The sequence below is a fragment of the Camelus dromedarius genome, chromosome 1 (genome assembly GCF_036321535.1).
Source record: "Camelus dromedarius isolate mCamDro1 chromosome 1, mCamDro1.pat, whole genome shotgun sequence".
In the NCBI taxonomy this organism is placed as follows: Eukaryota; Metazoa; Chordata; class Mammalia; order Artiodactyla; family Camelidae; genus Camelus; species Camelus dromedarius.
In genome coordinates, this window is record NC_087436.1 from 90,989,946 (window position 1) to 91,016,359 (window position 26,414).

At 35.4% G+C, this 26,414-nt stretch overlaps 1 protein-coding gene across 1 annotated transcript; it reads left to right on the forward strand.

The window, feature by feature from the left end:
- Window positions 1-609: 609 nt before the first annotated feature.
- Window positions 610-25,566, forward strand: YIPF7 (Yip1 domain family member 7). The gene is given in 6 exon segments (XM_010980345.3): window positions 610-699; window positions 2,170-2,286; window positions 9,533-9,693; window positions 16,258-16,403; window positions 21,681-21,862; window positions 24,312-25,566. Coding segments are annotated over 5 exon segments (768 nt in total). The 5' UTR covers window positions 610-699; window position 2,170; the 3' UTR covers window positions 24,475-25,566.
- Window positions 25,567-26,414: the final 848 nt, after the last annotated feature.

Here is a 26,414-nt window from a genome sequence, read left to right on the forward strand (position 1 = left end):
GATCCATGGACAAAGACCAAATATATATGAGAAATATGTTTTGGTCATCTGAATAACCAAATACATATTTTTTCTTATAAGTCACAATATCACAGATGCCTTCCAGTGGTCAAGATTGGCTGGAAAATGGGACAGAACATGCCCTTTAAGTAAGGAGCTCTCCTAGATCACATTAGTGTGTCCATCTTGGGCTGCATTGGAGAAGTAAGAAGCAGGGGGAAAATCAGAGGTACGTCGTGAATAGTCTTCCTAAATGCTGTTTCTATAACACTCATTTTCTAATTGTTCCTAAGATTGTCTAGGGTGAATATATTCTTATAAGCCATGAAGTGGAAGGAGTGTTAAGGCCTCTTACTTTTCATTGTTGACCTCAAATAAATATTTTAAATCAGAGGTTAATGGTATATTATTCACACAAGGAAACTGAATCTACCATTTACTTTATCAAATTGTTTGTCTCTAAATGGTTCACTGTGTTTGTACCCTTTAACAAGTGTTGGAAGGTACTGTGTTGGTTTTTGGCAGGCTGTTTTTTTTTTTTTTTTTTTTTGGCTGCAGCATCTGTTCAGAGTGTCAGAGTACAAATTTAGAAACTTGTATATGGAGAAAGCAAGTCATCTTTTCATGAGCTGATTTGTTAAAAAATTCTCAAGGAAAGCTACATTGTTGGAGGATCTTGCAGCATAAAATAATATAAAGGTATGTGTCTGATCCTTCTAAAGAATTTGGCATTTAAACAAAATATGAAGCTGGGTTATGTAAGGACTCTAATGCCAATTGTCACATTACATGATGATTTGCATGTTCTGAACACTTAGTGTATTCTCCAGTAAAGTTACTCTCTATGCTTTATAGTAACATATTTTCATGGACTGAGAAAGTTATGCTGTTAAATTTTAAATTCTGTGAATTACAAGCTGCTAAAAGATTTAACACTCTCCCAGCCTTGATTTTTAGTTTATAGAATTCACAGCTACTTTTATATACGTTACTAATGAAAAATCTTAATTTATTATATCAGATGTTTGAATCACTGCATCTAATTTTAGAAAAGCTTTCTGTATTTCCCCTGAGCTGTAAAAATTTGATATATTGGACAATTGTTACTTGACTATTTCTGATTAATAAGGCCCCTAGAACTAGGGACATTTATGCAATTTCATTTGAAATTTATTATGAGTTATATTCTATAGATTATTATAACTATATGAATTACTTTTAGTGATTTTTAAATTCACTCTTTTGAAATAGAAAGTTTTTCAAAGGAAAATAAAGGCTAAAATGTTGAGTTGAAAACCACATTTGTCCAATTGAAAAGAGTCTTTACTCCAACCCCTAATTTTCATCCAAAGAGCCACTATTACCCACCTCACTATTACTTTCTTCCCCCATCTGTTCCTCCTCTCAAGTCTTTCTTCTTCCCTCTAATCTTCTAGCCATTAGGTCTAAATCAAGGCCCTGCACTCCTCTTCATTCTCAGAAGTGAGTAGATACAATGTACAGGGTGTATGCAAAGAGTCCATTCCTTTAGCCGAGTTAAGTCTTTCTTCGTCTGACTCAGCAGAAGCCCAAGTGCAGCAGACAGGGCAAGAGAAAAGGAAAACGTTCTAACCACCTTTCAGGAAATAGAAAGAACTGGGAGATTAATTTTTAGGGTTTGTCTTGTTTTAGAGAACAGAGAGGATGTTATTACCCTTTAAAGCTGTAGGAAAAATCAAACTCAAATAGTATTATTATTATTAGCCATTTGCTTTTTGGCTTTGCAATAAATGTGTGTGTGTGTGTGTGTGTGTGCACGTGCTCGTGTCCTTAAAGTGAGGAACTAACATTGTTTAAGAGAAAACCTTCTAGATGTATACTAACTTTTAAACTTTCTCTTAAACTGCTGGGAATGAGGTATTAGGTGAAGAATGTTTTTCAGATCAATTAAAGTCAAGTTTTTCAAAGTCACAGTCCTAGTGAATGAAAATTTCAGAAAAGTTAATTGAAGATATAGGTTTTATAAATGACTTTCTGCCATACATTTCTACACCCTTTCCCCATTCAAAGAATATTTTGTTCTCTAACAGGAATCCAGCCATAATCACATTATCTATTAATCCTTGTAATATCTAAAAAGAAGTTTTATGGACTCATAAACTTATCAGTTTTTCACTCTTAATTTTTCAGGATGTCCAACTTGGGACAGTTTGACACTGACTTTTACCAATCTAACTATACCATTGATAATCAGGAGCAGAACTGCAATGATTCCAATGCCTATGAAAATTTTTATGGATCTAGAAAGTAAGTACTTGATATTGAGAAAATATGTTCTCATTTTAAGAAGTCATCATATTTGGTAGGGGGTTTCAGGTAGGGAGGTTTCCTTGGGGGAAGCAAAACCTCTCCCCATTATATCTTAGTAAAGTGCTTAAGAAGTGTCAGGAAAGGGCAGAGAAATGAATTCAGTTCTCCATGAATGCCTTTGATCGCCTCAGGCCCATTTATAGGTGAACAAATTGTCTTCCCTTTTCAAAATATCACTTAACAGGGAGCATGAATATAGGCCCTGGACAAACAGAAAACACTTTCCTTTTACCTGATATTTTCCAGGACACGCTTAAGAAATAGATTTTATTCAGTTTAAAAAATATCTATCAAGGGCCTGCTTGTGTGTCAGGAATTAAGAAAGGTGCTATAAACCCAAAGATAAAGAAGAAATCTCCAATCTTTTCCCTCACAAAATTAAAAAATTTAAGTTGGAGAGGGCTGCCATTAAGTCACCAACATAATTCAGAATGTGTTAGTTATTTGAGTTGACAGTTCAAGTTGAGTTGAAAATAAATTAAAAAATGATTGAGAATTTAGCATTTACCCTTAACTAGTGGCCCAAATAAGGTAGCTCGAATAACAAGAATTTGGTGCAAGTTCTGGCTCTCATATTTGATTTTTTGTGGCATTGAGAAAGACAACTTCCCTTGACTGAGTGTCTTCCGCTGAGAAATAAGAACATCAGTAATGCCTACTTTGTGGGAACTGTCCGAAGAACAATTGTGAGAATGTGTGGGAAAGTGTGTGTTAAAATAAAGCTATTATGTAAATGTTATTTTTTCGTATAATTATAGCTTGCAGAAGCCATGGACAGTTTGTTGTCTAGTCACTTACACTTACTGTATTTGGTTAGACATTCGTTTCTTTGGGTATTCTTTTCTGGGTTTAGACTAATGAACTGGGAAAAGGGTCAGACCTTACGAATTTCATAATAACTAACATTTATTGAGTTCTTACTATGTGTTAGGTACTCTTCTGAGCTTTTTGTAAATTAACTCATTAGATCCTCGGACAACCTGGAGATGTATATTATTACTATCCCTATTTTACACATGAGAAAGCAGGGACCCAGAGAAATTAAGGAACTTTTCCAAGGTCACCAGCTAGTAAAAAGTGGGTTTAAGATAATTAGACCTAAAACTAGAGTGGGCATATAATTTATTGTAAAGTCAAGATGTTTTTCAGAGTAAAATGTGTGCTGTTAATAACAATGTTGGTACAGTAAGAATAAACTGGCTCCTCGTAGGCAAACTGGGATGTGGTTACTGTGCTATTCCAACAAGTTTAAGGCAAATAATCACATAATAAATATCTCAAATTTATTAATTCTTGAAGTTTATTTTTCAAACACATGTAAGTACCTTGAAATCCTCAGAAGGAGGAGGGAAAGACAGAATAAATACAACACATAGTGGGGACTCTTCTATTCCATCTTTGCCCAGGACAGCATGGACACTGTTTTCACTGGCTGGTCACCCCTACAGATACAGGCAGCTCGGTGTGTTTTCACAAGCCCGGTCTTTGCGACTCCTGCTGACCGGCTGCTCTAAGGCGATGGGGAAAGGTATTGGTACATAATGTTTTTAAAACTGTAGAACCTAAATATCTGAAATTTTACCTCATTCATGTCCCTAGCCTTTGCTTTCTAGCATTAAAAAACAACCCAAACCTTTATCTATCTATCTGAATATTATCACCAGGCAGAGTAAATGTGTTTAAAATATTTATATGAAAATTTGGAGGGAAGGATTAGGCTGTAGAGAATTGGCTCAATCATTGCAGAATCCAACAACAGAAAAGGAACTTAATTTTTTTCATTTATGATTTACAATTTGGAGGGTCAAGAGAAAGCAGAGAAGTGTGTGATGACACAGGGAGTAGTTTGAGCGTGAAGGTATTAGAGGACAGTGACTCAAAATACAGAATCCACATGCGAGCTACCTCACAGGCCTTTATCCGGCTCTGTTCTTCTCCTGTTTTACTGAAAGAAAGCAGTCGCCTTCTGTTTCTTTTCTTCCTTCTCTTTTCCAGATGGAATACCTGAGTAGCATCTGCAACCTACATTGTCAGACTAAACTAAACTAAAAAGTCCAATAAGACAGGGACAAAAGGTTTCTCCCTTAAGCAGAGACTCACAGACCACAGCCTTCTCCCCCACCCCACTTTACCCAATTTTCTTTTTCCATCTGATTGCATGTATCAATGTTGCCCAGAAATTACAATGACAAAGAGGTGGAAATTAATATAACCAAATGAGGAAAAGTTATGATTATCTTATGTCAGGTTATGGCCTAGCCTACTTCAGATGCTTGGCATTTAAGTCCAAGTCCTGATTTGGATGTGGTAACATTTAAATTCCAACCCACACTGCCAGTCTCAGGAATTAGGAAAGGGCATATTAGCTGTGGTAGCTTTATGAGGTACATAAAACAGAGAGTCAGGTCAGCAGTTTACTAGTGTACATCAAATAACTTGAGAGATTTGATCTTTTAATCATACAGGGCATAGTTCAATTAAAATATAGCCCAAATAAGAATAAGACACTGATCATACTGGCAAAAGACATAGGAATCCAGTAGAGAATTTTAATCAATTAATCTCGGTCCTTAATTGATTAAATCTTTAAAGATTAAATCTTTGATTGATTAGTTATAATCAATTAGTCTCCCTGCCCTTGCTCCATCCCCCTCATACCCCCTTCATATGAGAGCTTGTTTTAAAAAACTTGTTCTGCTCAATGAATAGCATCGTGATCTGAAAGCTGGTTGAGTGGGCTTACTAAGACAATGAAGATATTTATGTTTAAAAACAAGTTTTCTAATAGAATGAGCAAGAAGGAATTTTGGCATTAAAAAAACTTAATTATCCAGTCGTTCTGATAGCCATTCTTTCCAATACCTGCAGCCAGTTATCTAGGCTACATTTTCCCACTATATTTTTCCAATTTTTGAAGTGGGAAATCTATTCCAATCATTTAAAGTAAGAAGTTGCTATTTCTACAGAAAGGTGACAACTGGAAAATTCCCTTTGAATGTCCTCAGTAGGACTTTTCCAGATCGATACTGAATCACCAGCTCTTCTGAATCCCTAGACCTGATCTCCCTCTAGTGTTTCAAGCATGGTCAATGGCTCTGTCAATGGCACTTCCTAAAACACATGCCATCAAACTGACCCTACATGAGATGTTCTTACCAAGGATACTTAGAATGCGTGTTTACTGGCTCAATGGGAGACTTACATAGATAAAATGTTTCTGGGCATCCAGACCAATTTTTTAGCCAACAGGGTATTTTTGTTGTCTTAACGCTGTTTCGGATGATAGAGTTGCAAATTCTGAAAACCTTCATAGTCTCAGGTTCCTGGAGGGGTGTGATGTCACCTGACTGTATGAAATATGCACATCCTTGAATACTAGTCCAAGTTGGAGGTAGATGTATAATGAATTGTACTTACCTGATGGTACATTCCTTACCACCTGATTTACACTCCAGCTCATCATGTGACACTGGGAATCAAGTCATCTTGCCCCATCCGCCCAGGTAGGGCTGACAAAGGAAAGCAGAATCAATTGACCACCATGATGGGAGTCCAAACTGAAAGTTCTGGAAAAACAAAACCTCTAATCAAATATGTAGCTAGTGATTATGTAATGGGACACAGAAAACTGACTGGGTACAATGAACATATTTCTGCAACCACTGAAATTATAACTGAGTCTTCTAACAGTGATTTATATTTACATTGGAAGGTAAATGTTAAGTCCTGCTGCCTGAGATTTCACTAGGTGGAGACTATGTCATATCTTAGCACGACATCATCTAAGTAAAGATGGGCCTCCGCAGGCTGGTTGGAGCTGTATAACCCCAATGTTAAGTGGGGTTTTTGGTGGTACAAGGGAGAATATTGAAGAATTAGTGAGCATACAGAGGGTTTGTACATGGACCAGGTGTGTGGCCATGATTTCGGGCTTGGAGACAGAAGTCCTAGCACGAACATAGTAGAGATTCTCCAGGTAGGAAAACGCAGAGTGAGTGGGATGTTGTGGGAGTCAGTCTGGGTGTTTCAGGGAGACCAAAATGGGAAAAAGCTATAGATGATCAGCACAGAAGGGATGCAGACTCTTGGCCTCCTATTCATGCTGTTCTCTCTGAGGAAGTGACAGACTGAGAGACAACGATTTACAATAGAGAAGATGCTGTTCCAGGGTGTGTGGAAAGTATCTGAGCTAATGCTTATCGATCACTTTTTGTGTGCCCAACACTCTTCTAAGGGCTTTGTTTATCTCAGATAATTTAATTCGTAACACCTATGAGTTCTATTATTATCCTCATTTTACAGATAAGGAAACTGAGGCACAGAATGTGAAGTGATTTGCCTACTATTGTAAAACTGGGACTTGAACCCAGGCAGCCTGACTCCACAGGCCATGTTTGCTAACCACTCTACCTGGTCCAGGATGCATCCTACTGTGGGAGTATCATTACAGGCAGAGATTTAGCACACAGAGTCGGAAAGCAAAAGAAGGGAAATGTGGCAAAGAATGTGGCCCGTTGTCCTAAAGGAGCCCTTTGCAATCACTTCACAGTTGTTTAAAGTGACTTTTATAGGAAGAGGAGATGCCCGCTAACAAAGCTAACGTTTAAATCCTACCAGCCAGAGTCCAGTGTTTCTTTTGGTCTAACTCATTTGCAATTTGGAATAATGTGCTAAGTTGGAAATCATCAAAATTTCAGTATCTACCTTATAGAGCTATTTAAGATACTGTGTAATCAAGGAGAAGAGGACTATTTTGTTGGTATACTCTGCAAAACTCCCATTGCTGTGTGGAGTACAGATATAAACCTAAGTATTGGGTATACTAATCTGACTCATGCAATTGCCTTTAATTAATTAATAATTCAGGGGTGTAGGCTTAACAAAGTAGTTAGTAAGTTGCCCAGTCCCAATCCCACTGAACTGTTTTCATGAAACGATACTATAAGCTTGAAATATGTCACTAAAATTATAAGAGAACTTCATTGGCATAACCATTCAGAGCTGACACCATCTAGTAAAAAAATGATAACACTAGAATACGTGGGACTAAATGCAGTTCAAGATAAATGGTTAAAATTATGGTTGTTTATAGCAATTTTCGGAAAAAGGCTTAAAACATGAGAATAGGGTTATGATGTTACAATTTACAATTTGCTGGGTGGGACTGTGAACTAAAAATGTAATTATTTTAGTATTGCCTAAGTTTTGTTCATTTTGATGTAATATTAAATGTTATAGTCAACATGTACAAAATCAAAGAGAGAATTTTAATTTAGATAGTGACAGAAGGAGACCATGGTAAATTATATAGGATAAAAATTTTGAATAAAGGGTCTTTTATCAACAAACAAAACATTCAGGTTCTTATTTGTAATTCATTTCTACTAGAACTTTTAATAGTAGGCCTCCTTCACTGAGAAAAAAAAAATAGGAACATGCCACGAGACTAAATGAACAATAACAGTAATTGGCATTTTCTGTGAGGGCTTCAAGAAGACTTAAGCCAGGTCCCTGCCCTTAATGAACTTACAGCAGAGTTAGCAGATGATTAAATGTATGTAGCTCTTTCTATCGCAGTAGCTTTATTTTCCAGAAGAAATTGTTCTGTCTGGCTTACTCAATAAGGGAGGTTGAATATATTATTCTTAGATTTCATATTAACGTAGGAAGGAAAGTATGAGAAGCCATTTTGTAAATATTTTAACACAAAGAGACCACAGGGAGCTACAAAGTTCAAAATCCTGTATTCTATTTTTAGCTTAGCTTAAGGAGCATTGATGAAAGAAATGTAAACTCGTTAATAAGGACAACTCTTTATGTTTCCTTTTCTTCATGTAAAAACAATTCAAAATGACCAAATAACCTCATAGACTAACCCAATTTTTCTGTCTTCCTTTCTCTAGCTCTAGCAAGAAGTCCTTTACTAAGATTGTTGTTTTCCGACTGTCTCACACAAATTGTGGAATAAAAACCAAATAAAAGCATAGTCAAGGAAGTATTGAAACATCACGTTTCAACAGAACTAAATTGCACATTTCAGAAGAGGGACAGTCAAACACTCCAAGGTCATTCAATCAGCAATAATTGTAGGGAATGGCCAGAGCTAGAAAGTCTACTTTATGGACAAGACTCAGTGTACATATTTATTTTTCCCTATGAATTGACTATACTAGAAACTTGTGATTTTTTTAAATTGCTGCTTCCACAGATTTATAGAGAGTGTCATATTTGGTGATTGCCCCTGAAAATCAGTGAAAAAAGCAGCTCTATGTAGGGAGCAGAGCACTGCTCCCACAGACAACTTCAGTTCACAGTCCAACACCTGAATGTTACTGTGTGAGACTGTCATTCAGTCTCCATGATCTTCTTTTTTTGTAAGATGGGGTTAAAATTACAATACTGCTTGGCCATAAGAAAAGAATAAGATAATGCCATTTGCAGCAACATGGATGTACTTGGAGATCATCATACTAAGTGAAGTAAGTCAGAAAGAGAAAGAAAATACCATATGATAATCACTTATATGTGGAATCTAAAAAATGACAAATGAAGTTATTTACAAAACAGAGACAGACTCACAGACATAGAAAACAAACATCTAGTTACCAAGGGGACAGTGGGGTAGGGAGGGATAAATTGGGAGTTTGAGATTTGCAGATACTAACTGATATAGAATAGATGAACAACAAGGTCCCACTGTATAGCACAGTGAACCATATTCAATACCTTGTAATGCCCTATAATGAAAGGGAATATGAAAAGAAATATAAATATATATATGTATAAATGAATCACTATGCTATACACCAGAAATTAATGCAATATTTTAAAGTGAATATAATTTTGAAAAAAATTTTAAAAAAAGGTCAATAAGGCCTACTGGCACCCCCTCAAAAAAAAAAAACTACAATTTTTACCTTGAAGAGTTTTGCATGATAAAATGGGGGGAAGTGTCCAGCACATTGTACATCATTAATAAATGTTAGTCAATATGAGTCATTCTTCTAGAGAGTTTTCTCACAACTAATTACCTTTTTAAAAAGCAAGTTAATTGTTTCATGGGTGAATGCTCACTAGCATTCACTAGGAGAATTCAAAAAAGGGAAATTGTGGTTTCTATCCTTGATGTGTCATGATATCCCTTTCTTAGATGTATAAATATCAGTATTTCCCTTTTTTCTAGACAACCAGCCGGTGAGTAGCCTCCGTCTGCCTTCATCCCACCAGAGATGCTCATGTCACCAGGTTACGCGGGACAATTTTTTCAGCCAGCATCCAACCTGGATTATTATTCACAATCTTCTTACATTGACAGTTTTGATGAAGAGCCTCCTTTACTAGAAGGTAAGTTAAGGAAGTTCTATTAATGTGTGCACAGCCCGAAGAATAAAAGCAATAATCAGCACTTAATGTGTGCTGACGGCATGCCGAATACCATGTTTTATGTGTGATTGTTCCACTTATAAACAAAGTCTGCCTAAACAGCATGCTTAAACTATTGGGAGTTCACCTCACGTTTCTGTGGGGAGAATTAGAAGTAGATACGTGCTATCGCTGTGCTAGTCTTGCAGTTTCTAAATGTTTCTTCACTGTTTCTTAAATGTGAACGCCCTGGCCATATCTAGACAACAGTGAAGACATCTTTTGGCAGAATGATCATATCAGAGTAACCACCTTTCCTACCCCAGTGAATGAAGCTTCTTCGTAACAGCATATTTTATTATTTTCTGCTATGTTTGCCTGGGAGCAAAGAGGGTAGTTTCTCAATATTGTTTTTTTGTTGACATGGAGAAAAGACAGTTTTTTTCTCCTTCCTGGATCATATAAGCTGCCTCATCTCAGCCAGGTATGACTAAATAGGGAGGAATTTGACTCCAATAAGAAGCACTGATGGCAGCAAGGAAATCTGGGGACTCGTGCAGTTAAAGATTTCCCCCAAAGATTTCAGGGATCTTCCATCCATTGATTTTTTTTCTAATCCAGCCAATTTACATCCCCTTATTTTGCTCTTAAACAATGTCAACATGATGCTAGAAACAGGTGCTAGAAAACTAAAATTCAAGATTTTTTTTCTAGCTCTCTTCTTTTTTAAAATTTTTTAAAATTGAAGTATAGTCAGTAACAATGTGTCAATTTCTGGTGTACAGCATAATGTCCCAGTCATGCATGTATATACATATATTTGTTTTCATTTTATTTTTCATTAAAGGTTATTATAAGATATTGAATATAGTTCCTTGTGCTATACAGAAGAAATTTGTTTTTTATTATATTTATATATAGTGGTTATCATTTGCAAATCTCAAACTCCCAAATTTATCCTTTCAAATTTGAGAGCCATTGAAAAATATTCACAGGCTAACTGCTCTCTTTTAAATGGAGCCCAGTGGATAGGTTAAATTTCCCAATATTTTTACATCAAAAAATCATTGCTTGCTTCTTAGGAACACAGTCAGCCACCTGGCATTAAAACATTCTTCTCTCTTTGCCTTCAATATTGAAAAAAAAAAAAGGGAAAGATTTCTGCTGTTCAGAAAAGCACAGAGAATTATATAATAGATTTGTTGGCTCTTTAGAAGCCAGTTAAGTTTTTGGATCAATTATGTTTAAGCAATTCATTCTAATTTGCCTCTGCATCTAACAAACCAACACCTGAAAATTATAAGCTATTCTTATTAAACGTTTTCCTTGACTCCACAAACATCTCCACTTACAAAAACTTACCAATTGTCTAATTATAAAAGTAAACTATATTCAATATAGGAGTTTGAAAAGTATAGAAACATATGAATAAAAATATAAAAAACCACCTAAAATTTTGTCTCTGAGACATGACTACCATCAACAATTTGATGTAATTTCTTCCAGCCTTTATTATAATTTTATAAATATATATACACTTAAAATGAAATACTATTTCTTTGAATATGTGTCTATTTATGAGTACTTAAGAATGAAAGTTGTATCATACTAGGAATATGAATTTTTGTATTTTTGAAAGTTACCTTATAGACATTTCTATACATACATTTTTAACATCATTAAATATCATTTGAAAACATGATATGTATAGTATTCTTCATAATATCTTATCATATACAAGGTTGTTCCTTTATAATAAATACGGCTTTGGTGAATATCATCGTAAACAACTTTGACCTGAACAGAATCTCTCCTTAGATCTAAAACATTGGGATTACTGGGTCAAAGGTATTTACACTGTCAAACTCATCCAGAAAAATGATGACCCCATACACCTCCAGAGTAGAATATGAAATGTCTTTGTTAATTTTATAGGCAAAAAGTAATACTTTGTGTTTCTTGGTTACCAGAAAATTTAGACCTTTTTCATATATTTATTGACTGTTTTTACTTCTTCCTGTTTTTCCAATTCTTTAACAGATTTCCTATTGGAATCTTAAGATTTTTTTCCTTTCCTATTTATAGAAATATTTATATGGTAAAGATATTAATTATTATCTGGAATATGTATTTCAAACTTTTTTTGCTAGATTGTGTTTGCTATCTAATTTGTTTATGGGACATTAGGACATATGGACATTTTAATATTTATGTTTTCAACTCCACAAAATTTTTGTTGATAGCTTTTCAATTGCTTTTTAATTTAGAATATATTTCTCCAGCTTTAGCTACTGCTTATATCCTCTTGTAGATTCTTAAATTTTTAAATTATATTTTTGTTTTGCACTTAAATTTTTGATTCATTGAAAATTTTTTTAGGTTAGTATGTGAAGGAGGATTTAATTTAATTTTTTTCTTTAGTAATTAACCAATTTGTCCTGTAATGTTTATTGAAAACAATCTTTGTTTTTTACTTGTCTGAAATGCCTCCATTCTGATATTCTAAACTACAGTACATCTTCCCCTAATGTCTCCTTAAATTTCAAATAGGAAATATACTAGATTTTCCCTCCTACTTTAGATAGCTCAGAGAAATTTCTAGATTTTTTCTCTTTGTGATTATTCTAACCAAATGTATAGTGTATTAGAAGAAAGAGTGTCTAATGTAATTTTGCATTTTAAGTCAGTGAAATTTCTAGACTCTGATTCATTATGCTCTTCATGCTGGGTGATTTGTGAAAGCCTCAAGCTTCATCTGTCTAAAAGATATAAAAAGGCTTTAGGCAGGATTTCTAAGATAAGGTGATAAATGAAATTTACTAGTTTATATTGAGCATACACTAAAACAACCTATAAAATTATGAAGCTATAATAATTAACATCCCTTACACAAAAACGTTATTTGAAAATGTGCTTGTTTATTCCTTTAATAATTTATTGTCTAAAAGACTTGTTCGGTTTTATGTAAGAAGGATAACTTGCTATTTGATAATGTACAACCAATACGTTAACAAATACATTTTGAAAAATAATAGTCAGTTCCGGTCTGTCAGACTAGAAAAATGACTGTGATATTTGGTATTTATATTTGTAGCATAGCTTGATGTTTATATTTGAAAGGCCAATGCCACAATTTGCATAGAAAACAAAGATACTAATTCACTTTTATAGCTTATATATCATATACTTTACTACCACTAGATGACAGCAAAACAATGAATTTTGCATTCAAATTTCACAGCAGTTTCATCTTTTATCTCATAAAGTAAGGTGTTATATTTGGGTATCTACAATTAATAAATACGTACAATCTCACTTGCATACCTTGCAGCAAATTTGAAAACAAAATATTATGGAGATGTATTTTGGTAAAAACATAAAATCTTTTTTCTTATGAAAATATTTAGTAGAGCTGATGTTCACTCATTGTTTCATGATTCAATGTTGAAGCATGTGCAAATGTTAATTATGCCATCAAATAAATGGTTGAAATCAGTAATAATGTCTCATAAAGCATTTTCATCTGGATTTCTTCAGGAATAATTATGCTTTTTGAGGGAAAGGATACTTTGAAGTAAAAGCCACTTTATTGTGGTAAATACTGAAAATATATTGTTAACAGAATGTCTAAATTAAAAATAAAATTTGAAAAGCACATAAGCTTCAGGTGAAATTAATTTAGATTACAGCATGTCTCAGTTTTTAAAGTCTGCTATTCTAAAACTCACATTAGACATTCTAACCTATTTTAAGCTTGGTTAACTAACTGCTTATATTCTCCAAACTGTAATTTCACTAAGAAATACAAATATACTGTAAAAATAAAAGGGGAAGTTGAAATGTAAATGATTTACTATTAATTTACCCAGTCAAATTCTTTCTTTGCAAGCATGGGTTGGATAGCAATTGTCAACCTGGTTGTGAAAAGGGTGATTCAGACCTGGTTCAGACCATGTCTGGCTGATCTTCTGAAAATGTCTAGGTCCCTGTTAGAACAAGGCTCCTCTATGTCGTGGCTATCATTGAAAGTCCATCTGAGATTCTGTGTGTAGAATGGCAGCTTTGCAAGGTGTTTAGTTGGTATATACCACTGTAAAAGAAGTTGAACTATACCCTGTCTCTGAGCAAAGAGAGTTACTAAATCCTGAGAAGGAAAGTTGAATGCCACGTACAAATGATTTAGGGAGACAATCCTTCATGTAGGAGAGTTGGGCTCACTTAAAAAATATACAAACATCATGAGATTAGATGCACATTGACTTGACCACAGCTTTGTGGTTAAAAGCATTGTTCTTTTTTTAAAAATTTTTTTCGTATCCTTTCATGAGCCACTTTCTATTTCCCCTACTTCTAGCCCCTGGCAACCATTTTTCTACTCTTGACTCTGTGAGTTTGACTTAAAAATTTTTTTAGATTCTACGTACAAGTGATACCATGCAGTATTTGACTTTCTCTGTCTGCCTTATTTCACTTAAATCACTTAGAATAATGCCCTCAAGTTCCACTTGTGTTGTCACAAATGGCAGGATTTCCTCATTTTTAATGACTGAATAGTATTCCATCATGTATATACACCACAACTTTTTCATTTGTGCATCATTCAATGGACACTTAGGTGGTTTCCATCTCTTGGCTATTGTACGTAATCCTGCTGTCAATACAGAGATGCAGATATCTCTTTGATATCCTGCTTTTGTCGCCTCCAGATATATTCACAGGGTGGCATTGCTGGTTCATATGGTAGTTCCGTTTTCTTTTTTTAATTTTTGAGGAACCCCTACACTATTTTCCATAGTGGCTATACCAATTAACATTCCCCAAAACAACGTACAGGATTCCCTTTTCTCCACATCCCCATGATCTTAAGTGTTTGATGTTAAGCCATTCTAACAGGTGTGAGATGATATTGTGATTTTGATTTGCATTTCTGTAATGATTAATGGTGTTAAGCAACTTTCTATATACCTGTTGGCCAGCTGGATGTCTTCTTTGGGAAAAATGTCCATTCAGTTCCTCTGTCCATTTTTTAATTGGATTTTCTTCCTTCCTTCCTTCCTTTCTTTCTTTCTCTCTTTCTCTTTCTTTCTTTCTCTCTTTCTTTCTTTCTTTCTTTCTTCTTCCTTTCTTCCTTCCTTCCTTCCTTCCTTTCTTTCTTTCTTTCGTGGTTTCTTGTGTCAGATTCTCCAGTGCCAGAACCTAGATTTTCTGTTACTAGCTCTGTGACTTTGGACAGCTACTTAATCTCTCAAAATCTCAGCCATCTGATGCACAGAGTAGAAACAAAGTAACAGTACTAGCCTCATTGCATGGCAGCAAGACCAATGCATGTAAATCATGTAGGGCTCCCAGCAAAATTCAGTAAAAACATTCAGTAAAAATAAGTTCCACTCTCTTTAGTTGAAATATGCACTTTATAGTAGTTTAGCTCCAGTTTTTCCTAACCTCCACCTCACTCTGATTTAAATTTAAAATGATAGAAGGAGGGTAATCAGCTTGATTATTGGTTCCTAAACGTGAATTTATGTTCTTCTCTGTGAATTTTTTTTTTTTTTTTTTTTTTTTTTTTTTAGTTTTTTCCTGCTCAGGATGCATCTTAGTTTATGGGAGTGGTGAGAAAACTAACCGATGTGGTGTTGGTATTTATTTCCACATTCAGTGAATGTCAGATGACTGGGATACTTTTTTTTTTTTTTAAATAAAAAGACATATAAGAGGAGCAGAATCTAGCAGAGGGATCTGTAAGGTGGCAGACAGAATTCTTTGAAAAAAACAAGGCATTGGAGAAAAACTTGGAAATTTCTGAATAAGTGAGGACTCATGGACACTGGGCCCCACTGATTTTGGGTATTTAATCTACCATCACCCCTCGTGAAAGGGAAAGGTTAGCTTGGCTCAAGAACTTAATCTCTGGATACACAGACTCAACAACACAGAGCATTGGCCTTGTTAAAATATATGTACACATCATGATTACTCTCACTTGCTGAGATAGCCATTGCCTTTGCTGGAGTTTCAGGCGGTTAGCAAAGACTTGCTCTTCCCACCAGGCAGGGTGGAAGGACAATCCCAAATCTGGACTAACTACCTTTACTTTAGTTCACACAGCTAACTGAAAATTATGCATGTTTGATATGACAAATTTTCAAAAGTGTTAGCAAGAGAAAATGCAGGAAAAGGAAAGGTCTAAATAGGTGATAAGATGGGACTTTCAGTTTGTTAGCTACCATTTAATTTTATTTTTTACTATAGAATGTCCATTTCCTCTTTTTGGCTCTATTTTAAGCTTGTATTTGCTACATAAGGCAGGGAAATTTTCCTTGATGGAATTACTTCTCTAAAATGTATCTTTTAGCTCATTGTGTGGGGAAAAAGTCATTTTTTAAGTTTGCTATATATTACATACAACTTTATGAAGGTATAACGATCAGATTAAAGTTCCAAGTAAATGAATCGTATATGTCAACTTCAATTAAAGAATTTTACTCATATTTGTTTTTCTATATTTGTATTATCTCTTTCTTTCTCTCTCTTTTTTTTCTTATGCAGAACTTGGAATTAATTTTGATCACATATGGCAAAAAACCTTGACAGTGTTAAACCCACTGAAGCCAGCAGATGGCAGCATTATGAATGAAACAGACCTCACGGGGCCCATCCTGTTTTGCGTTGCCCTAGGAGCCACGCTACTTCTGGTAATGGACACCAGCAAGCATCAGATCTTTTCTTTTTTTTTCTTTTTTTTTTTAAATTGAGGTAACTTTGACTTATAACATTATATAAGTTTCACATGTACAACATTATGGTTCCACTTCTGTATACGCTACAGTGAAGTATCAAACTTTAACGCATGCCCTTTCGAATGTGATTTTTGAAGAGATCTTTGTAAATATAGAAGAAAGCGTGTCACTTTACAAGGTGAATATTGTTTAGCTCATAACTACAATCTTTTTTGAGAGAGACATATTTAATGGAAACATAATGACAAAGAGAAACTTCCATCACTTATTACAACAGATGAAAAAAAAGGTAAATTTAAATAGAATTTCAAAAAACAAATCACCAAGTCAAATTTTCAACAAAGCAGGAAATCATATAAATGATTTTCTTGTTATTAAATCTTTCTTTCTATTAAGAAAAGACTATCAATCCCCAAAATTTGGAGGAACATATGGATTTGGGAGAGAGAAGATCTAAATTTTATTTCTTGTTTTCTGTAAGATTTCTGTTGTGACACTGGACAAATTCCTTCTCTTTACTCATCCTTTTCTTTGATGGGGTGTACCTCTAGACTATTTCAAATATTCCATGAGGTATGAGATAAGTCTCCTTGTTTCTGGCTATGCTACTATGAATAAATTGACTTGCAGTGATAACCAGTGATTTGTTTATTCAAACTGTGTATTTCCCATCATTTTAGTTTTCTGTTTTTTTAGGAAGTTATTTCCCACCCCACCGAACTTCACTATTTGCCTTGTGTGTGAGCCTCATTCACTTTTTTTTAAAACATTTTTTTATTGAGTTATAGTCATTTTACAATGTGTCAAATTCCAGTGTAGAGCACAATTTTTCAGTTACACATGAACACACATATATTTGTTGTCACACTTTTTTTTGCTGTGAGCTACCACAAGATCTTGTATATATTTCCCTGTGTTATATAGTATAATCTTGTTTATCTATTCTACATATGCCTGTCAGTATCTACCAATTTTGAATTCCCAGTCTATCCCTTCCTATCCCCCTCCCCCTTGGCAACTGCAAGTTTGTATTCTATGTCTATGAGTCTGTTTCTGTTTTGTATTTGTGTTCTTTTTTTTTTTCTTTTTTAGATTCCACATATGAGAGATCTCATATGGTATTTTTCTTTCTCTTTCTGGCTTACTTCACTTAGAATGACATTCTCCAGGGACATCCATGTCGCTGCAAATAGCATTATGTTGTCATTTTTATGGCTGAATAGTATTCCATTGTATAAATATACCATTACTTCTTTATCCAGTCATCTGTTGATGGTCATTTAGGCTGTTTCCATGTCTTGGCTATTGTAAATAGTGCTGCTGTGAACAGTGGGGTGCAGGTGTCATCCTGAAGTAGGGTTCCTTCCAGATATATGCCCAGGAGTGGGATTCCTGGGTCATATCGTAAGTCTATTCCTAGTCTTTTGAGGAATCTCCATACAGTTTTCCACAGTGGCTACACCAAACTGCATCCCACCAGCAGTGTAGGAGGGTTCCCTTTTCTCCACAGCCTCTCCAGCATTTGTCATTTGTGGGCTTTTGGAGCCTCATTCACTCTTTAAATCTGAAGGTAATAACATTAGGGGTCACCAAGAAAGAAAAACATATTTCCACCTAAGTTAAGTTTAGAAGACATTCTAGCTTATAGTTTAGAAAAAAATGTTTTCTCCCCTCCTCCCCTCAAAGGAGATATAGAAGACATGAAAAAGTTCTGTGATTTTATACTAAGGAGATAATGACAATATATTAAAAACAGTGGATGAAAAAATATGGTCAAAACATCTGAAAAGTACAGTTTCATTAAGGCACAAAGAGATAAACTCGGCAAGAGACGTGACATAGGAAACCAAAGATTCTAGGAAAAGACCTTAAAATAACTATTCAGTTTATTTCCCCTTGTTATAGCTCTCCACTTCCCATTAAAACAACTGCTTTTTCCCCAGTGTAGCTATACTTCTCAAAAGTAGTAAAAAGTATTCCCAATTAAATCAATTTTCATTTTTCATTATTAGATACATAATGCTTATCAAAATTCTGATAGAAATCTAGTTTCTGCATCGTAACATGGTCAATAAACACATCATGTTTATCCCATACAATAGTACTTAGTTGTAGCATCTTATTTCTTCCTTTGAACTACATTAAATCCAAGTACTCTGCGAATCTAACACTACATTAACTAGAGTTTTAATTTAGTCTCTAACATGACTTCTGTCTTTGTCTTGGTAATTTGATAATCTTAGATTAAGCTGCTAAGTAAGATCATGTGAATGAAACAAATAGTCAGAAACAATTTAATATATTAACTCATCTTTCTTTTTCAAGTAATTTGCAACATAACAGCTGTTTGTTTTTCCATGGAAAATACTACCATTACCATCTCTTAAAGGAAAGCATTAATCTCATTAAGATCTTTTTTGGGTGCATAATGTTAGTTGGAATTATTTAAATATCCTCTTTTTTGTTTTAAGTGCAAAGCAATACAGGCGAAGAACTGAAATGGAAGTGAAAAAACTGGATCTGCCCCTAACTTTGCCTCTAGGTGTGGTCCTGAACCTTTTGTTTCCTATTTCTAGGCCTTCAGTTTCTTCATTTTGAAGACAAAAAAGAAAGGTTTTTAGAAATGGTTCTTAAGGTTCCTTTCAGTTCTGAAATTTTGGAGAATAGATGAAAATGCATATTTTCTCAAACTTTTTAGGCAAACATTTTCACTTCAGTTTTACCATTAGACGTAATTACATCAGTATTGATTCTGATCCATGTAGAACAATAAGGACAAAAATGTCAACTGGGTGTTAATAAAGCCAGATTTAACAAAGAATCCATTTGAAGCTAAGTTAACCCTGCCCTGAATATTGGAAATTAAAATATAAAGTATGATTTTCTGGGCTGGTATATGCATTATACTAGAGAAAGCAAAACTAAATCCAGAAACAATATTCAAATCTGTTCATTATCTCTGCAGGTGTAAGATTCATAGTCTCATACTTGATTTATGTTGAAATAAGGCTTAATACCTTTTAGTGGACTTTCTTCATGTTGAAGGAAGCAAACCATAAAGAACAGCTTCAAACGCACAACACAAATTTAATTTCACTTACTCTTCTTCCTAAAATTATTTTCATCCCAAAACACGAACACAAGTATTTTAAAGCTATGATTCCATTTAATTTTTCTAGTTGAGCTGAGAGTGTGATCTGCAAAAGGAACATACACAACCAATGCAGAAGCATAATCAGAAGAATAAGAAGTATTTCAAATAAAAATATAGTAATCAGGGTGGTACACGGATGATCTGAGAAATTTTGAAGTTAAAAAGAAAATGAACATTTATTTTCCATTTCAACTACAAGTCCTTGTTAGAATTTGAAACAAATTAAAAAACGAGAGTGGCCCCTGCCAAATGGAATTGCACCTTAAATTGGATAAACTAACAAGAAAAAGGGATAGAGAGGTCAGTAACTCTTACAGAAGAGAACAATTAGACTACCAAATTAGTCTTACCTACTCTCTACTTATTCCAGTCACAAAACTGGTAAGGATCATGGTCCAGCTGTGTGTCCTTTGCGTGTAGGAAAGTAGTGTTTCACCCTTATGACGATCCCTACCTAAGAATTATCCCATCCAACTAAAATATTAAGTCGAATTTCTCTAGCACATGAAAGTGATTTGAAATTGTCACTATTTTCCAACAGACTCACACAACAGAGATATGTTTCATGCCTATTAGCATTATTAGCATTATTTAGCATTATTTAGCATGCCTATTAGCATTATTAGCATTATTTCACAAAATATTCAGAAGCACTTATGGCTAATGCAGCAGAGCATCCTGCCACATACAGCCCAGGGACATTTTGTGAAAGGCCTTAGTAGTGTTCAACTTCCCCAACTGCAGAGGAAGAAAAATTCAAAATAGGTGGGCAATTTTTAACATTTAAAATGGTCATAATATTCTCCATTAATTAACTGCAAAATAAATATCTCTTTATTCTGTGAGACATAAGAACTTCATGGATAATAGCTATGGAAGAGGGAAAAAAAGACAGCTAAAAAAGTTCTCTCACAATCAATTTACCAGATTCTTCGTTGTTTTTGTGTAATTGCCATGAAACTCGGAGTCAGCCTCCTCAAGCTTTCTCTATAATTTCTGACCAGCTTAATGTATATATAAGCAGCTTAATGTATGTATAAGTATTCTCTCCTGGAGCTTCGGCATTCTCAGGTAGCAAACATCTAAACAGCCCCTGTTGAATCAGTAGTAGTTTGTGACCTTCCCTGGGTGAGTTAAATGGAGCTACTTCAGTGACTGGTCTCCAGTGTTCTGTGGGTGGTGGCTATTTTTCTGACTCCTCACAAGATCAGTGGTATATCCTTAACACTACTGACTTCCTTTAACAATACTTCCTTTGTGATTCATTACCCACTGATTTACACAAATCAGCTTTTCAAAAGGTCCGTTCAGTCAAACCAGTACTAGGCATTATGAAAACAAAGGATTCTGCAGGTCAAATAAGTTTGGGATATGCTGGGTTAAATAAGGTTAAATAAATTCCATTGTTTTAGAACTTATGAGAGCTCCTGCCAACGGTAAGGACCTAAATTTTAGAGCCAGGCTGCCTGGGTTCAAAGCCGAGCTCCACTACTTAGCATTATTTTACCTTGGGCACTTTATTTAACCTCTCTGCACCTCAGTTTCCTCATGTTGTATAATGGATACAGTAATGGTACCCACTCATTGTGTTGTTGTGCAGATTAGATAAATCAGTATATGTGAAATGCTTAGAATAGAACCTAACATAGTAAATCCTACAGGTGTCTGCTGATACTATGAATATGTCTTGTAAATCTCCAAGACTAAATTGAGATTTTTTTCATTAATTTATTCATTCTTTTAATTATTCAACAAATATGGGGAGAAAATACATCCTTACTTGTGCTGGTACCCTTAATAGACAATCTATGACAAAAAAATTTAACCTAGAAATATTTTGTCTTTTCTATAGAATGCCTGTGCCAACCCATGTATAGTTGGGGGTGTCTGTTTTCACGACATGAATCCGTATCATAGCCAGTGTTTTTTCCAGAACTCCCAGTCTCCTGATGCTTATCTGACAAAGATACGAACAGCCTTGAGCCGACTGATTCTAAACTACTCTCTGCTTTGTTGACATTCTGATTTCTTCTTGATGTTTGTTCTGCGTTGAAACTGTTTTCTTCCCGTTGTTCCAGGCAGGAAAAGTCCAGTTTGGTTACGTGTACGGCATGAGTGCCATCGGCTGCCTAGGGATTCACGCCTTACTAAACTTGATGAGCTCCTCAGGGGTGTCCTGTGGCTGCGTGGCCAGTGTGCTGGGTTACTGCCTGCTCCCCATGGTCATCCTGTCCAGCTGCGCCGTCTTCTGTTCCCTGCAGTGAGTGTCTGTGGGCGCTAATTGACCCCATGTGCGCAATCATCGCTCAGGCTTGCCACACCCATGCAACGGTTAACCTCTTTTTGATCATTTTGGTAGTGGAATTGGGTAAACAGGCTATTAAAAGCCACATAGAGAGTCAGGAAAGTAGGTCAGTTTTGGCTTAGGTGCAGTTCCTATTTCAATGATTTAAAAAAGAAATTAAACCAAGTTATCTTCAAATCTGGCACTTTGTAAGTTGTCGCATTCTTCAATGTGAACTACTGTCATGGGTCATATACCAAATACAGAAAATTCACTTGTTTGAATTTGGAGGAATAAGACAAATTGCTTCAGCTCCCAGGCACTCTGGCTTCTACGAGGGAAGCAACTGTTCCTTCTTAGCCGGGCTCCTTGTAGTACAGAATCCCCAGGAACCCTGATGAGGATATTAATGCTAGAGAACTTTATGGCATATATGCTCAGTCATATTTTTTTTTCTTTTTTACTTCCTGGGCCGTTAGGATTTGCAATTCAAAAATATTAATAAGGATCCAGTAGATATGCTTCTGTGGGGCACGTCCCCCAGGCATTTGCACATCACTACCACTTTGGTTGAGGACAGCAAGTAATCACATAGCCCTTTGCACCTGCCATGCTCCAAACACAGTTAGAAATAAGCATTTGCCATCAGGGCGCATTCTTCCACATCCAAAGGAGACACAATTCAGATTTTTCGTGGGTGATCCAAGTTTTAGGTTATTAACATTGGATTAGGGTATTACATAAAGAATTTGCCAATGCCAAAGATAAACATTTTAGAAGGCCTTTAATATTTTCATTTAAATCTCAGATAATTTCTTCATTATGTTATTGAGGGAAGTGCTTTTTTTGTTTTAATATGGTTTCACTTTGAAAGCGGCATTCTTGAGAATAGCATAGAGCAAACCCTTAGTTTACCAGCGAGTAAAAAAAAGGAATACAGCAGAAAATGGAAACCTTGAATGTGTAAATACGATGTGAGTTATAGGTATATTTATTGTCTTGTCCGTGGAAAAATTCCGCTTTTTGTATGTCATGTTCTTTAGCAAGCTATTCTGTTTACTACATTGTTTGGTACGGATGTCTGATGAGTTACTACAGAGTTCAGTTTTACAACTTCTATTTTGTCTGATGCTTTTGCCAAAGAATACTATAATGACCTGCCATTTAAAAGTTCTAAGTTTTAGACATTATTTCTAGTAAAGTTGAGCTTTGGGGTGTCTTAAATGGCTCCAGATTATTAGGGAAAGAAGATAAAAACAAGTCCTGAATTTTGAGAATCATCAGAAGTCTGGACCTTTTCCATTAGATTTTCATTCTGAAATGTAAAAATTTAGAAATCCTTTAAATTTTATTAATGAAGAATAAACTATTTGACCCCTAAGACCATTAGACTGAAATTGCCTTTTAGGGCATATTACTGTAACATTCAAATTAATCATGTATAATCTCACATTTTTGTTCACAAAAACCTGTAAATGTAATCACTCTAAATTTTATTTTTAACAGAGATTAATGAAACCAATAAATAAAATATTAATGAAAGTATCTTGAAATATTATTTATTTATTTATAATCTAAGGCATTATAAACTATATTGTACACTTTTTCACTTATTTTGCTTTGGTTCAGTTATTAAAAGGAGGTATGTTTGTCCTTCTCACAAATAAGAAACACAATTCTCAATTACAGGTTCAACCAGGATCAGGTGAGGCAGTGGAGTTGGTGGTGACTAGAACCATCTGCCCGGAGTTGCAGCTCTGGACCTAATGCCCATTTTACTGTGCAATTTTTGTCAAGTCACTTTATTCCCATTTCTCCCTAAAGAACCAATTGCCTCCACAGTTCCTTTTGAAGATACCAATTTGAACAAATAGATTTCAATATTATTATAATCCACATGAACACCAACCGAAGGGATCTTTAGCAATGAGGTAGGAGCCACACACATCAAGTGCCTCCCCTACTTGAGCCTCGTGAGACTTTGCTGTCTCAGATAGAAACCTAGAAACGGCCCTGGGAGACTGGGGAGTAGGAACCCCACTGGAATGCAAGGCCAGGAAATTCAGGAAGAAAATGGGGCAAAGAAATCTGTAGCTATAAAAAAAACCTCTAAACTGTTTACATAGAAGAATTTCAGAAGTTGGGATTTGAATATTAACATATGAGAGTGACTGCAGGTCAGTTCTTCTGTTTGTGTTAACCTGAGTTTTACTGACCTATACAATATTTAGCTTCTGTTCGTGAACCTGACTCAAAAATTTTCTGACTGGCTGAGGCCTTTGAATTTTTTGTTTCCTCACTCTCATTTTACAAATGGAGAAAGTCGTTATAAATATTGTACCAAGGACATTCCAGAGGCAGCTGTGATTCAATAATCTCTTTTTCTCCAGGTGTAAGATAACCATCTCTTTTGTCTTTGCCGTAGGGGCATCTTCGGAACAGTGTCGGCCCTGGTCATCATCGGCTGGTGCAGTCTCTCAGCCTCCAAAATTTTCATTTCTGCCCTGGACATGGAAGGACAGCAGCTTCTCATTGCCTACCCTTGTGCCTTACTTTATGGACTTTTTGCTCTCCTAACAGTTTTTTGAAGAGCGTTTGAGACAGCATTACAGGATTCTGTTTGTTTGCTGTGCAGATTATCCTGGAAATGTATTAGCATTCAAATTTGGTAATATGATTTCTATTTTATTGCTGTTGAGAGAATAATAAGCAGAGAGACAAAACAGCACTTAAGGATGGGGCTCTAATAGGCTGTTTGGTTTGAATGATGATTTGCTTTTGGGTTGGTGCATTAAAACATTTTAGAATGCTTTATAAAGGAAGATAGTTGTACTGATGGACCCTGCTTTTCTCAATAGATGTATTTCTGAGAAATTGTGAGTAAATAAAATCATAGGCTGACTGGGTAAAGGAAATCTGCAGTGAGTCTTTCTAGAAAACTTCATGATGACTCAGGCTGTGTGCAAGTGATTAAAGTCACATTGTCCAGCACCTGTGGAGAATTGTAGGGGAGGGTTATTTGGGGTTTTATTTACCTGAGAGTCAAAGAATCTCCTGTCTTTCAATTCATTTACTTTCACAACTGTTGTTTGGTCCCATGTGAACAATGCATTGACTCACCACTTTTTCAAGCCCTCACTTCCTTCTCAATTGGTTTAGACGTATGGTCCGTTACTATATGTTCTGCCTTGAATACATACATCCTCAGTAACCTTGACATTTGCTCCCTAAATAGATGAATGTAACTGGAGGAAATCCAACTTGTTTCTCTTTAATTATATTACTGTATCTTAAATGGCTGCTCAGTATTGCCTTTTGAGTCCTATTACATTACCTTATAAATTTGCTTTCTCACTTTCTGAAATGATTGTGACACACCATTTCTTCACTGCTCAAATCTGCAATATGCCTTTCTTATTGTTAGTTGATGACCTTTCTTATTTCATTGAAAGAAACATCCAGGAGAAAAATGTATCTTCCCATCACAAGATAAGTCAACCTGCATGCATCTTTATAGACAAATGTGTATATATGTTTATGTATATGTGCGCACACGCACACACACACACACACACACTCCCTCTTGTCACACATTCTCTCTTTTCACTTCTTTTCCTCTCCACATCCAGCCTCTCCACCTGTGTAACCGGTGTTTTCCTGTTGACCTATCATTCATATCAGCACATAAACATGTTTCAATATCTCTTATCTTAAAATAAAAATCCTTTGGCTCAACATCACTCTCCAGTTATGGCTCATTTCTCAGTGGCAAAAATCTTTGAAAGGGTGGTCCATTGTCTCTGGTTCCACTTTAACACCATGATTTCCCTTTTTTGCAGTCAAAATTTCATCACTCTCTTCACCAAGACCACCTCTGTCAAATCAGCAACAACCTCTACATCTTGCTAAATCCAATGGTCAACTCTCAGTCATTCATGTTGTGTAAACCCCCAGAGGTATTTGATTACCCTCCTCACCAATTTCCTCCACCCCATATGCTGAAGCACTTCTTTACTACGCTTTTGTCTTTTCGTCCATTTTTATCTACCTCACTATTGGCTCCTTCTTTATCCCCTTGGCTAGTTTTTCTTCCTCTTCTCAACTCTCAAGTTTCCTCTCTGTCTGTACTCACTTGCTAGATGAACTCACTCAATTGCATCGCTTTAAAATCTAATGACTCCCAAATTTCCAACTAGAACTCTCCCTTGAGCTCTTTATAGGTATATAACTTAATACTTTCATTTGATTTTTAATATAATACTCTCAAAAATAGCATATCTGAAACCAAACCCTCGCTTCCATTTTGTTCCTCCTCCCAACTTACTCACCTCTACAACAGGAACCACAAATCACCCAGCTGTTCACTCTAAAAACTAGTAGTCTGTCTTCATCACTCTTTTACTTTGACACCCAACATCTAATCCACAGAAAATCCTGTTGAGTCTATAGTCAAAATATATCCCAAATTTGACCATGTCTCCTGAGTGCCTTCACTGCCAACACTACCTGTTACTTGACTGAAGACGTC